This window comes from Phasianus colchicus, chromosome 7 (genome assembly GCF_987193195.1).
Source record: "Phasianus colchicus chromosome 7, bPhaCol1.hap1.1, whole genome shotgun sequence".
Lineage (NCBI taxonomy): Eukaryota > Metazoa > Chordata > Aves > Galliformes > Phasianidae > Phasianus > Phasianus colchicus.
This window is the reverse complement of record NC_143442.1, coordinates 36,481,814-36,494,272: the sequence shown is the minus strand read 5'-3', so window position 1 is coordinate 36,494,272 and position 12,459 is coordinate 36,481,814. Positions and strand designations below refer to the sequence as shown.

The 12,459-nt window shown below is 50.4% G+C and overlaps 2 protein-coding genes across 3 annotated transcripts in view; one reads left to right on the top strand and one right to left on the bottom strand.

Moving 5' to 3' along the window:
- DIP2A (DIP2 acetate--CoA ligase A) overlaps positions 1 to 2,893 on the top strand; it is a 104,623-nt gene extending 101,730 nt beyond the window's left edge. For both annotated transcript variants that reach the window (XM_090144580.1, XM_090144579.1), the window contains 2 exons: positions 110 to 233; positions 932 to 2,893. In XM_090144580.1, coding sequence (XP_090000706.1) covers positions 110 to 233; positions 932 to 1,184 — 377 coding nt within the window. In that variant the 3' untranslated portion in view covers positions 1,185 to 2,893. The remainder of the gene's footprint in view (positions 1 to 109; positions 234 to 931) is intronic.
- Positions 2,894 to 6,965: 4,072 nt separating this feature from the next.
- S100B (S100 calcium binding protein B) lies at positions 6,966 to 9,793 on the bottom strand. Its single transcript, XM_031604484.2, has 3 exons — positions 9,520 to 9,793; positions 8,063 to 8,215; positions 6,966 to 7,843 (listed from the first exon to the last, which is right to left on the bottom strand). Exons 2-3 carry the CDS (start codon positions 8,198 to 8,200, stop codon positions 7,703 to 7,705), a joined length of 279 nt encoding a protein of 92 aa, XP_031460344.1. The 5' UTR covers positions 8,201 to 8,215; positions 9,520 to 9,793; the 3' UTR covers positions 6,966 to 7,702.
- Positions 9,794 to 12,459: the final 2,666 nt, after the last annotated feature.

Here is a 12,459-nt window from a genome sequence, read left to right as displayed (position 1 = left end):
AGCCCAATGCATTTAACACTCTTGCTCCTAGGAAGCACCAAGAATGTCTTAGAACATTCTAATGTTCTTCTGATCTGTTGACGTTTTCAATGTCTGTGCTCTATTGCAGAAAGACATGATGCCCTGTATGTAGTAGGTTCTTTGGATGAAACACTGGAGCTCAGAGGAATGAGGTACCACCCCATTGACATAGAGACCTCTGTAATAAGAGCACATAAGAGCATTGCAGAATGGTAAGAGACACAGTTATTTTTCTGTATCCTTTTATATCCTCCAAAGCAGAAGGAGTCAATTTTTGCAGGACAGAGTAGAGGGAGCTCACCAAAACCTTGCTCAGAAAATGGAGCAGTGAGAGAAACTAATCAAAATGTAACACCCCTCTTACTCCACTCAAATAAATAAGTAAAGCTCACATCTTTATCACAGTTTGAACTTAATAGTCTGAAAGATGAAGAGATCCTTGTGAATGGGAACACTTCAGTGTCGGATTATTGACTTCCATGGTGGTTGGAATGTACATACTTGGATCTTGTAAATACATTCTCATGGCATACGCCATTTGGCTGTAGGTCTTCTTCAGTCCCAAAGGAGACTGAAGGCTGTGTCTTCCCCTTAATAATACCTAGATATGTGTAAAAGTACATTAATGGTAAGCATGCACATACTGAATGTGAAATTTTAATGGTTCCCATATTTTGTACAGAGACAATAGAAAAACAATTGGCATAGAATATCCCAAGAAGTTACAGCCTTGAAATCTCTTGATTTATACATATTTTCTTACTATTGCGTGGCTTTTTCCCATTAATTATATCGTCGAAGTCCATACAGTAATTATTTGCAATGAGTCTGTTTTTGAGAGCCTCCTTTGACTGAGGTTTGCTGTTTTGTTTTGTTTTTCTCAACATTAATATTTTTATTATGCCAACAGCGCTGTATTTACATGGACCAATCTGCTCGTGGTGGTTGTGGAGTTAGAAGGCTCAGAACAAGAAGCGTTGGACCTGGTTGCACTGGTAACAAATGTGGTTCTGGAGGAGCATTATCTCATAGTGGGTGTTGTAGTCATCGTGGACCCAGGTGTTATTCCTATCAATTCCCGTGGTGAAAAACAACGAATGCACTTGAGAGACGGATTTTTAGCTGACCAGTTGGATCCTATTTATGTTGCCTACAACATGTGAAAAAAAGGAAATCACATCAAGGCTAAAGCACCAAAATCTAGATACTGTCTGAATAGCATTTGAATTGATATGTTATGTTTTTAAAAACCATTGAAGAACTTGGAAAAATGGAGATTATTAATCTTCACAGACCTTCATCTCTCAGATTGTGTTTGCTTTCATAAATCCATTATAACAGTTATTGCTGTATTAGAATTTACTGGAATTCTTGAAGGAAGCCTATTAGAACTGTCATGGACCAATTTTTTTTGTTGTTTTTGGTTTTTTTTACAATAATTATGAATGTCAGTACTTGATGCACTGCATAAAAGGACATAAGGCAGGGTGAGGAGCAAACACCAGCTGTGACTCTTGGAAATAATATGGAAAGTTGTTAGTAACCAGTTTGAGTTACCCCCACACGTGATTGTTTGCAATATATTGGCAGTATCTGGGTTGGGGCATAACTTTTAAGACTGCACACATCTTTAACATTTTCTCTACTGTACTGAAAGGAATTTTGCACATATCTGAGGTTTAAAAATGCAGCCTTTGTATTTTAAATCACTGACTCATCCTTACTCAGAACAAATTCATTCCAGTCTTGGATTCAATATAACAATTATGCTGCTGCTCAGCTTTTTTGTACCAAGCAAAAACAAATACTGCATCTGTAACAAGGTTACTTAGTGTGCCATGCTGAACTCTGTAATGCTATAAACTTTATAATAAAATATTAAATTAATACTCAATTTTAACTGTTTGATGCGGGAGCGTTCACTGCTCTTGCTCTCATAACTTCACGTTAAAGTTGCTTGTTTTAATAGCTCTAGCTGTTAATTACTGCCCTTTGTAACACCAAGTATTTAAAACCTCATTCCAAAGCCAATAGTCTGAATCGTTTGTAGAAATGTTTACAAAGCATGACCTTACAGTATGTTTTCCATTAATATCCTTTGCTGAAATGTACAATGGTGATTCTTTTTTCCACCGTGAAAAGAATATTCAGTGTTGGTTAGGTGGATCTTTTTTGTTACAATTCATCTTTTTAGTTGTATTTAGGCAGACATTTTGCTCCAGCTGAAACAGCCAGGTGGCATAGTCACACTTGGCTAAAAAGGCTTTGAAGTTTCTGCCTGATCTAATACTGCAGTGAACCTAATTCAGAAAGAGAATGTGAAATTACTCAAATACTTGATGCATTTGAGGGTAAGAACGAGAGTAGCAAATAATTATTTTTATAAAGTGAATAAAAAGTTTGAGCTCCATTAATTTTTTTTTAATATAATGCATGAGTTTGGCAAAAGAGCCAGGTTTTTCTGCAAGGCAATTCTGCCTGGATCAGTGCCTAAGAAAGATGGATGTTAGTCTCCTGATAAGAGAACATCAAATGACTCTGACGAATCTCCAACAAAAAGCTTTCATATACAGTAGTTCTTGCCCTCGTGGTGTTTGACTGTGGTGTATAATACAGCTGCATATGATGACTGTAATTATGTACAGAACCTGTGTAACTTATTGTCTAAGTACAGCAACCTTTAGCAGTGAGCAATCCCTGTAACACAACAGCAGGCAAAGAGGAAGAACTACCTAACCCCAATTTTAATGTCGTAGTTTTTTAGCAGATAAAGCATTGTAAGATTTTTGTATTGATATGGTTGACAGTGAGACAAGTTGCCTTGTAAGATTTAAAACAAAAGCACATTAAACATTTCAAAACAGCTCTTGAACATCTGACTTTATGAATGTTGGCTGCTGGATCAGAACCTAATTTCTTTACAGTACACAGTTTTCACCTGTATTTTGAGCAGTTCGGTGCTTGAATGCCCTGACTGTTACGGTACAGTGGGTAAGGCCAGGTAAATCTAGTTGCAACATCTGTTAGAGGGAATAAAGTGAAGTCAGATCACTCTCTGAAATGCTGTCACTTTCTTCTGAAGTGTATTTTTAGCTTAATGTACAGAGGAAGCAGGAATATGCTTCCACATCCTTTAGAGCATCAGGAGGGAAGAGTACACTGCAGCTTGCATATGGGAACATATGGGAGATGTGGACCAGTGCTTTGCATGACTGCTTTACACCACCCTTCTCTGAGGGCTGTGAAAGTCCATGTTTGATATGGGGAGGGGAGGGAGAAAACATTTTTGTTTTTAAGTCCATTACGTAGGTTAGTTTTTATGCTCTCAGTATGCAAAATCTTCCTGAATGCTTCTCTCATCCATCTCCATTAGCAAGACTAAGGATATTTTCTTCTAGATATGCTAGCAGTTCCCAGTAAGATTAGAACCTGTGTAGAAGAACATTTTTATGCGTGTTCTTTCAGTGCTGGTGATTTTGTGTTTTGTCAGAGAGATGTGCTGTGCAGATTTCATAGAATGATAGAATGGCTTGGGTTGGAGGGGACCATAAAGATCATCTAGCTCCAATCATGAGCAGGATTGCCAGGCAATAGATCAGGCTGCCCAGTATGCCCCCCAGCCTGGTCTTGAATACTTCCAGAGATGGGGCATCCACAGTCACTCTGGGCAACGTGTACCAGTGCATCGCCACTGTCTGAGTAAAAAATTTCTTCCTAACATCTAACCTAAATCTCCCCTCTTTTAGTTTAAAGTCATCCCCCTTCTCCTATCACTGTCACTATGTCACTATCACTTCTCCTGTCACTATCAGATCATGTAAAAAGTTGATCCCCCTCCTGTTTATACGCTCCCTTCGAGTACTGGAAGGCTGCAATGAGGTTTTCCCAGAGTCTTCTCCAGGCTGAACAAGCCCAGTTCCCTCAACTTTTCTTTATAGGAGAGGTGCTCCAGCCCTCTGATCATCTTCATGGCTCTCCTCTGGATCCACTCCACATCCTTGCTGAGGGCCCCATGCTTGGACACTGTACTCCAGATGGGGCCCTATAAGGGCACAGTAGAGGGGACAACCACCACCCTCTCCCTGCTGCCACCCCTCTGGCCCAGAATACAGCTGGCCTTCCAGTCTGCAAGCACACACTGCTGGCTCACGTTTTCATTCACCAGAACCCTCAAGTTCTTCTCCACAGGGCTGCTCTCAGTGAGTTCTTCTCCCAGTACACCTGTGTGGTACTGCCCCAAGCCAAGTGCAACACCTTGCACCTGGTCTTGTTAATGGATTCTCATGTGAGCATGTCTGTCTAGATGGTGTCTCTTCCACTGGAGATCAGCTGCAACACTCAGCTTGGTGTCATTAGCAAACTTTGTGAAGGTAACTCAGTCCCACTTCTTTGTTGTTAAAGAGCAGTGGTCCCAAGACCAGTCCCTGGAGGACACCATTTGTGACTGGCCTCCATGTAGACAGAGCTGTTGACAACAATTCTCTGGCTATGAACATCCAATTCTTTATCCACTGAATAGTCCAGCCTTCAAATCCTCCAATTTAGAGATAAGGCTGTGGTGTGGACCATGTCAAAGGCTTTGCACAAGTCCAGGTAGATAACATCAGTTGCCTTTCCTTTGTTCACCAAAGCCATCACTCCATCATAGAAGGCCACCAGATGGGTCAGGCACAGTCTGCCCTTGGTGAAGACATGCTGGCTGTCTCTGATCACCTCTGCATCTTGCATGTGCCTTAATATCTCTTCCAGGAAGATGCACTCATGATCTTCCCAGATAAGGCACAAAGCTGAGACTCACCAACCTGTAGTTCCCTGAGTCCTCCTTTCTTGAGAATGGGAGTGATGTTTCTCTTTTTCCAGTCACTGGGAACTTCACCCAACAGCCATGATTTTTTTAATATGATGAAGAGCAGCTTGCCAACCACATCAGGCAGTTCCTTCACAACACTGGGATGCATGTCATCTGGCTCAATTTGAATATTCCAGAGTGAAAAGTAATGGCATCATTTTGAATTAGGAAAATGTAACTTGGTAGAACCATAATATAGGGCATAAGCACCAAAGCTGCCCCTGGCTGTCACTTCTCCTGTGTTGAAAGTTTGAGTCTGGTAAACATTTCAGCCCCCTGCTGCTGTGTTTTCTCCTTTTGCTTCACTTTTAGTATTGCTGGCAAGTAACTCATATTTCAACAAGGCACTTAATATGAAGAAACTATCTGTTGGTGCCCTTTCTGGTAGGAAATCCCTTTGCATCCTCTTCTGTAAGGTGTCAGAAACATCATGTGGGCACAGCTGGTGTCACACTGGGCTTTCATGCTCAGGGTGCCTCCGCACAGCTCCTTGCTAACAAACTATCCTTTCCATGGAGAGTCAAGTGCAGGTCTCCATAAATAATGAATGTGGGGCTTATGAGTCCTGCTAGGCTTGGTGCAATGTCAGATCAATCTAATCAGTGCTAGCTTCAAAAACTGCCAGTGAGGTAGTGCAACTGGACACACCTCAGGTATCCAGCAGGCTGGTCTGTTTACATCGGCTGGGATGGGAGCATAGCAAAATAAAAATAAATGTATTGGTCTATCAGAGGAATGACCTGTCACTGCCAGAGCTGTTTTTCAGCAGATCTGTTGCAGCCAGGTCTGGCACTTCTAATTATCTCGCCTGGTGTTGATCGGATGTTAGTGGATTGTGTGAATCCTTGGAGCCTCCTTCAGCCCTGCTGTGATGTCTGCCTTCTGCAGTTCTGACAACCCTCCCCCATCAGCCACGAACCTGAGGCATCTTCTGTGCTGCATGCAGGAGCAGAGCTGTGCAGACCTGGTGGTGCTGAGGCCTGTGCCTGTGCAGTCTGTTTCTTTGCTTTAGAAGAGCTCTGCTTTGCTCTGTCAGAAAGGTGTGCTGCACTGATAACTACCAGGGCACCTAACTCGAAAGAAGATCTGCTGTCTTCCTCCTCTCTGACAAGAAGCTCCAGCTTCTTCTTGTGCAAGGTGAAGCCCCTGTGCACTTCCAGCAGTGGTGGATCATCTAACTGCCAGAAATGTGTGAAGATGTATGGTTTCGCTCCCACTCTTGCTCTCATTGCTGGCCAGGGGACAAGGCAGCCTGCTCTGTGTCTTACCAGGTGCTGCACTGCAGTTTTCTGCTACCACAGCACTATGCTGAGCCACTGAACAGACTGTCATAGGGAAGGGCTCCTCATCCATGTGCCGCATTGGCAACCCTCACAAAAAGGTACCAGAGCCTCACCTGCAAAGCCTTCTGCTGGAGCGTGAGACCCCTCTGAGGAACTCGGGTTCAGGCTTAAGACAGGGTTGTGAGTGTTAAAGCTGCCCTAACTGTGGGACGCTTTAGGACAGTCAGTCCTCATTCATTGTCCCGTCACGTCCTCAGGTCCATCTGTACAAGTGGTGGACATGGCTGGAAGTGAAAAGTACCAGGAAATGATAAGGATGTCAGAAATGTAATGGAAGTAACGTGGATCCGCACTACCTTAGGATAGCAAAACCTTTTCAGTTCTTGATGGAGCACAAGATACTGTCTTTCTCATATGCATGTCTCTGCTTGAGCATCCTCTGTCACTGCTTAGGGAGGCAAATGAGAATAGTAAGATGATCCCTGTCAAAAACTAGGTTATTTTGTTCACAGAATCATTACAAAGTAAAAACAACATAATCCACAGCCCTCTTTATTGTGAATTTGTAGTGGAGATGTTGCTGTATTGTTCCTAGCCATGAATGCCCCACTCACAGGTGTGCCTGATCCAGATGGCAAGTGCAGACTGATAGAAAACAGGAGCTGAAAGAGAGCCCCAGGCAAATGAACCTGCTGCCAGTGTGAACTGCAGTGGCGCTCTGAGGCTGTATCCCTCAACCTTTGACAATTTAGGGCAAGCACAAAGTGTACAAAGCCTGGGAACAAAAGGATGCATTTTTCACCAGAGCCCAATTATGATCCAAAGGCCAGACCAACATTTTATTCTCATTGTTTCCACATGCTCTGGAGGCTGCAACTGATCACATATGGATTTCCCCCTTCCTTCTGGCTGAGCCTGGAGAGCTGCCCCAGGCCCAGCCCAGGAGCCCCCTATGCTTTCACTTCTGGTTCTGCAGACAGCTACAAGCAGGAGGATTCATAGACAGGAGAAAAGCCTGGGCTGTTACATAGCTATGCTTTGCCTTTCAAGCCAGGAGTGTCTCAAGTAGGCAAGGACTGCATGGGCTCTGCTAAGTCTCCAGGGTTAGTAGCACGCGCAGGGCAGTCAGAGCCCACAGAGGTCACAGGAGTCTTTCTGTGTAGCCCAATGGGCTCAGAGCCAGGCTCCTCTAACCAGCCTCTCTGCATCACTCCCTGCCTCAACCCTTGAATTTTCCTTCTCCCTTTGCCAGCAACCTCGGGTTGCAGCGGCCACCTGCTTCCAGCCCCCTGCCTGTCCCTTGCACGCAGCAGCAGGAAGTGAGCTTGCGATGAGGCATTCACACTCACAGGTGGGCACTGTCCAAGAGGCTTTCCCAAGGTACACGGGCATTTCTGCTCACAAAGCTGTAGAGTTTAATAAGCTGCTTAAGTAGCACAAGCTTAACTTCATGGAGCCCCCAAGTGCATCCAGTCTTTTCCCAAGAGGAGCGGTACCGCTCTGCATCTCTCCAGCGTGAGTGGGAGCCGCTCAACTGCTTCTCACCAGCTCACTCGTGCTCAAAGAACTCATGGCAAGCAGAGGTAACCATAGCAATGAAGGCCACGAACTCCTGGAAGTCGCACTCTGCATCCCCATCACTGTCCAGTGCCTCCATGACTTTGTCCACGGTCTCTTGGTCTTTGATCTCCTGAAAGGACAGAAACAGGTGTAGTAGCATCTGCTTAACAGCAGCCCTACCAGGGCACCTTGAGGCCCACAGGATAAGGCTATTACCCTCCCAGGGAAGGAAATTTCCCTAGCGTACAATCCAAGCCTCCAGCCCTGACACAGGCTTTGTCCAGCCACCACCTGCTCCTGGGGAGCTGGAGCCTGAGCCCATGTGTGCTATGTAGGGGGCAATACTCACACCAAGGAAATGGGTTAATTCATTGTTAATGAGCTCCTTCAGCTCCGATTTCTTCAGCTTATGCTTGTCTCCTTCCTTCCCAGAGTACTGGTGGAAAGCATCAATGATGGCGATCATGGCCTTCTCCAGCTCAGACATGGTCACAGCACAGTCCTGAGATCAGAGGGAGGCAATGGGCACATCAACAGGGTTAGGCTGCAGTGATGCCTTTTGCTTGGTGAGCAACAGTGCTCTGGGGCATCCTCCCACCCAACAGCAGTGCAGGCAAGCTCTGCTAGCAGCTCTCATTTTGGGGAAGATCCCAGGATCTGTGGTTCTAAGGTGCCTTGGCCTTAGGTGAGTGCTCCGGGTGAGCTGCAACACAAGGAGTGGTGGCAGTGGGACAGGTGCATTCCCTGGAACTGACAGGTGTTGTGTGCAGAGAGAAAACTGGAAGGAGACAGGTGGCAAAACCCTGGAGGCTTCCTGCATTTCCCATATGTGCGGAGCTAGCTGTCAAGTGGGGCAGGGTCATCAGCTAAGCTTGCGTTGCCAGTGCTTTTGGGAAACCTGCATAGCAGAAATGGGCTGCAGGAAGCACAGAGCACCAGTCTGTGCCCGGAATGGGGCTTGAGCTCTGGCTCAGAGCTGCATGCAGCTCCAGGCCATGGAACTGCTAGACCTCCCCCAGGTCTCACTGTAGTTGGGCTGCATCTCAGCCCTGCTGCCTGGCACTCCCTATGGGAAGGAAACCCACTTTTGGATGACCCAAACCCTCAAGCCTTTTCACTAATCAAAGCACGGCAGGAACTGGACAGTATCCTTGTGCCACGTTCCCAGCTGATGAAACATCCATGCATGTTGTCACCTCACCTATTCTTTTTTTTTCCTACTGCTCAACTCCTTGCTTTCCTCTGCAAGTTTGGGATAGAAGCAGGTGAGGGTCGGGCCAAGAGGGAGGTGTTTCAGAAAGGCTTTGCTTTCCTTTCCATTTCAGGTGTCCTTGCCTCTGCCTTTCTTGCCTGCAGACCCATTTCCAAATGAATAGTCAGGGGGACATGAGCAGGATTCGATTTTGAAAGGTGCCAATAGGAGAAAACAAGGGCAACTCCTCTGCCTTCCTTCCTCACGCATACGATTGGAGACCAGCTCAGGACTACCAATTATTGCAGCTTTTCCTGCAGATTTCACAAAAACCCAGACCAAAGATAACCTGACAGGGAGGGATACAAGTCCATCTTCTCAGAAGCTGCTGAATGCACTGACGCTGGGGTTAAAAAACCCAACAGTTTGGTGTCCGGTCCTCATTTAATTCATACCACACGGGTAAATATCTGCCACGTTAGCTCAGCTCTCCACCGGCCTCTGCGGTCAGCAAAGAGCTCAGCTCCGGAACGACAGCCCCCGAGGGAGCCAGCCATCCAGCCCGCCCGTCGTCTGTTCCCCGTCCCCCATCCCCGAGCCCTCTCCCCTCTCACCTCCCTCGGCGATGCTCAGCGCTGCGGCTGCAGCCGGGCGGCTGACGGCCTTCTTATGCCTGTGGGCGTGGAGCCTCACCCGTGCCGCAGAGCCCGGCGCCAATGGCAAAGGGAGGCCGGGGCGTCCGGCAGCGGGCTGAGCTGTGCGCAGCGGCACACAGACCTGCATTGACCCGCTGCCGACCCGCTGCGGCCGTGGGAGTCGCTGCAGAGAAAGCCGCCGCTGTGGGCAACCAAACCCCGGGCGTCCAGCAGCGCGGTGCCGGTGCGTGGCCGTGCCGCAGCTCTGCCCGCACGGCGGCAACGAGCAGCAAGCAGCGGCGCCGCACGGCGATCCCACCCGTGGGCCGGGGGCTCCGCAGAGAGCGGGGGCCGCACGGCCGCTCCGTTCCGTGCGCGTAACCGACGGCACGGCGCCCGTCGCGGGCCGTGCCCTCGCGGAGCCTCGCGGAGGGGCTGTGCGTGTGCCGGCAGCCGTAACCCCGGCGCTCCGGCCGTCTCCTCGCGCCCGGACGAGCGGCGGCAGCCCCCTGCCGTGCGCTGCTGCCCGCACGGCCGGCACGGCGCGGAGACCCTCCGCCACACACAGCGACCACAGAGCCACCGAGCCGACTCTTTTTATTGCCGACCTCAACCCGAGCCCGAGCTTCTCTTTCCGGCAGAGGTGCTGCCACACGTGGCCGCTGGCAGACCCCGGCGGCAGCGCGGCTACGGGGCAGCCGAAGGACACGGACGGACCCGTGCCAGGGGCGGCTGCCGACGGGGCTCAGCTCCTAGTGGGGGTGGTGGTGCGGGCCCGGCGGGTGGGGGCCCGGCGGGTGGGGGCCGGGTGGGTGATGGCCGGGTGGGTGATGGCCGGGTGGGTGATGGCCGGGTGGATGATGGCCGGGTGGGTGATGATGCCCTGGAGGGCTGTGCGGTGCAGGTGGATGCCCGTGCCCGGGATGCGGCGGCGGCGGCCCTCCGTGCGGCCCTGCAGGAAGAGCTGCGCGTCAGGGCTGCGGAGCGGCCACGCGGCTCTGCTGGAGCTGTAGTGCCCCGGCTGCCGCGGGAGACTCCTGGCCCCCAGCACGACCGGGCTTGCGGCTTGCGGCCAGCGGCAGGGCACGTGGGCAGGGAGCGGCCAAGCCCTACCCACGGGCACTCACCTGGGTGTGGGGATGACATCTTCTCACGGCCTCGAGCTGCAAGGGAAGCAGGGACCGCGCTGTCAGTGCTGCCTGCCGTGCACGGCCCTGGTGCCGGGCATCCCCGTGTGCCCGCGCACGAAGAGCACACGTGTCCCACACGCGTCCCCACGGACGTCCCGACCCGTCTGGGGACCCCAGCAGCAGCCACCCTCACCTCTGCGGTCCCGGCACGACCCACGCTCGTGCTTTCCCTTGCTGATGCCGAGAACCCAACCCTGCCTAACCCACCCCCTTCGGGCGGCGAGGAACAGCCGAGCCCCGCGCCCAGCCCGCGTCCTCGGGGCCACGCGGCTCCAGGACTCCGTCAGGACTCCGTCCGCCCCGCCACAGCCAGCCCTGCTGCCCCGCTGGGCGCTGCCGCTCAGCACCTGCAGAACCGACCGCACCGACAGCACCGCGGCTCCGGCGTCGTCCTCACGCAGCACACAGGCTGTCAGGGCCGGTCTCGGACACCCCTTAAGTACAGGGACCTGCCGTGCCACAGGCGGGGCCGGCCCATAAACACGCCGATGGCTGTACTGGTGCCATCACCATAAGGAAGCCCAACAGACAGCCGGCGCACCCAGCACTGCGCACAAAGGTCTGCAGCCCTCGCCGGGCGCGGTGGGGATGGGTGGTGGCTCCTCCGCCGGCACCGCGTGATCCCTGCGGTCAGTGTGAGGTGAGAGTGGGTCGGGCACAGCGCATCCGGGCAGGGAATGGGGCCACGGACACGTTCCTTCACACCCACTGTACAAACCTTTGGTGGAAAGAGCTGTGTGGGCCAGGGATGCTCTGATGGCTTTTGTCATCTGATGCATGGGGTGTGTGGCTGCTCGGTGCCTTCTAGTTTGGATCTGGCAATAAAGTTTCCTCTGTTGACTTTCAGGGTGATCCGGGTTCCTTTGTGCTGCGCGGTGACGCTTGAACAAATCAGATGGTGCAAAGTTCGGGCCAAAAAGCCCACACTCCTGGCCATAAATTCTCGTGGTTAACATACAGCACTGATGTGTTGGATGGAGCCATGGGTAGTGAGTGAGGGGACAGGGCCATTGGGTTGTAAAAGATGCTCCCAGCATGACACTGCCTTGCACCACAAGCTGGAAACATGCCTGTTAGTTAGCAGGGTTAATCATGGGCGCCTTCAGCCTTGGCCCTGTCCCACCTCTGCAGATGGGCAGCTTCAGGTGTCTGCCTTGTTCCTTGTACATGTCCTTGTACACCGTCCTTGGCCAGCATGCAACAGCCTCCACCCTCCACGCCCCCGCCCCAGGAGTCCTCTCCAGCCCCACCTTTGAATAGTCCTTGAATAGTCCTTGAGGCCTGTGCAAAGGTGTCAGGCTGTGCTAGGCTGGGAGCTGGTGCTCACCCATGTCAGTGATGTGCAAAGTGCTGTCAATTCTTTCATTTTCAAATTCACGATCCTGACCTTTTAAGGGAGACTGTCACCTCATGGCACCTTTCCTCGGGTCTCTGCTTTCTTGCCAGAATTTTGGACTGATATTTTTGGAGAAACAGAGGGTTTTACATAGCCCAAAGCTGAGCACAATGCTCCAGGCCTCTGCTTTTCTCTCTCCCAAGTTAAACACAATGTGAGGTCTTCATAGTGGGCCCAGGGAGAAAAGGCAGTGTGTGCCTTTGTGTCTCTGGTGTGCTTGGCACCAGGCTCTGCCAGACCACGAGACAAAGACTGGCGGTCATTGAACTGGGAGAAAAAAACTCATGAGGGCAGAGGAATGTGTGTAGGAGGGGGAAGAAAATGCTTCTGCCT

Bases quoted from the DNA above. Each gene is read 5' to 3' on its own strand.
- S100B (XM_031604484.2), bottom strand. From the start codon at position 8,200: ATGTCTGAGCTGGAGAAGGCCATGATCGCCATCATTGATGCTTTCCAC. The intron at 7,844-8,062 runs GTGAGTATTGCC...CTGTCCTTTCAG, and splicing joins AATTAACCCATTTCCTTGGT to GAGATCAAAGACCAAGAGAC.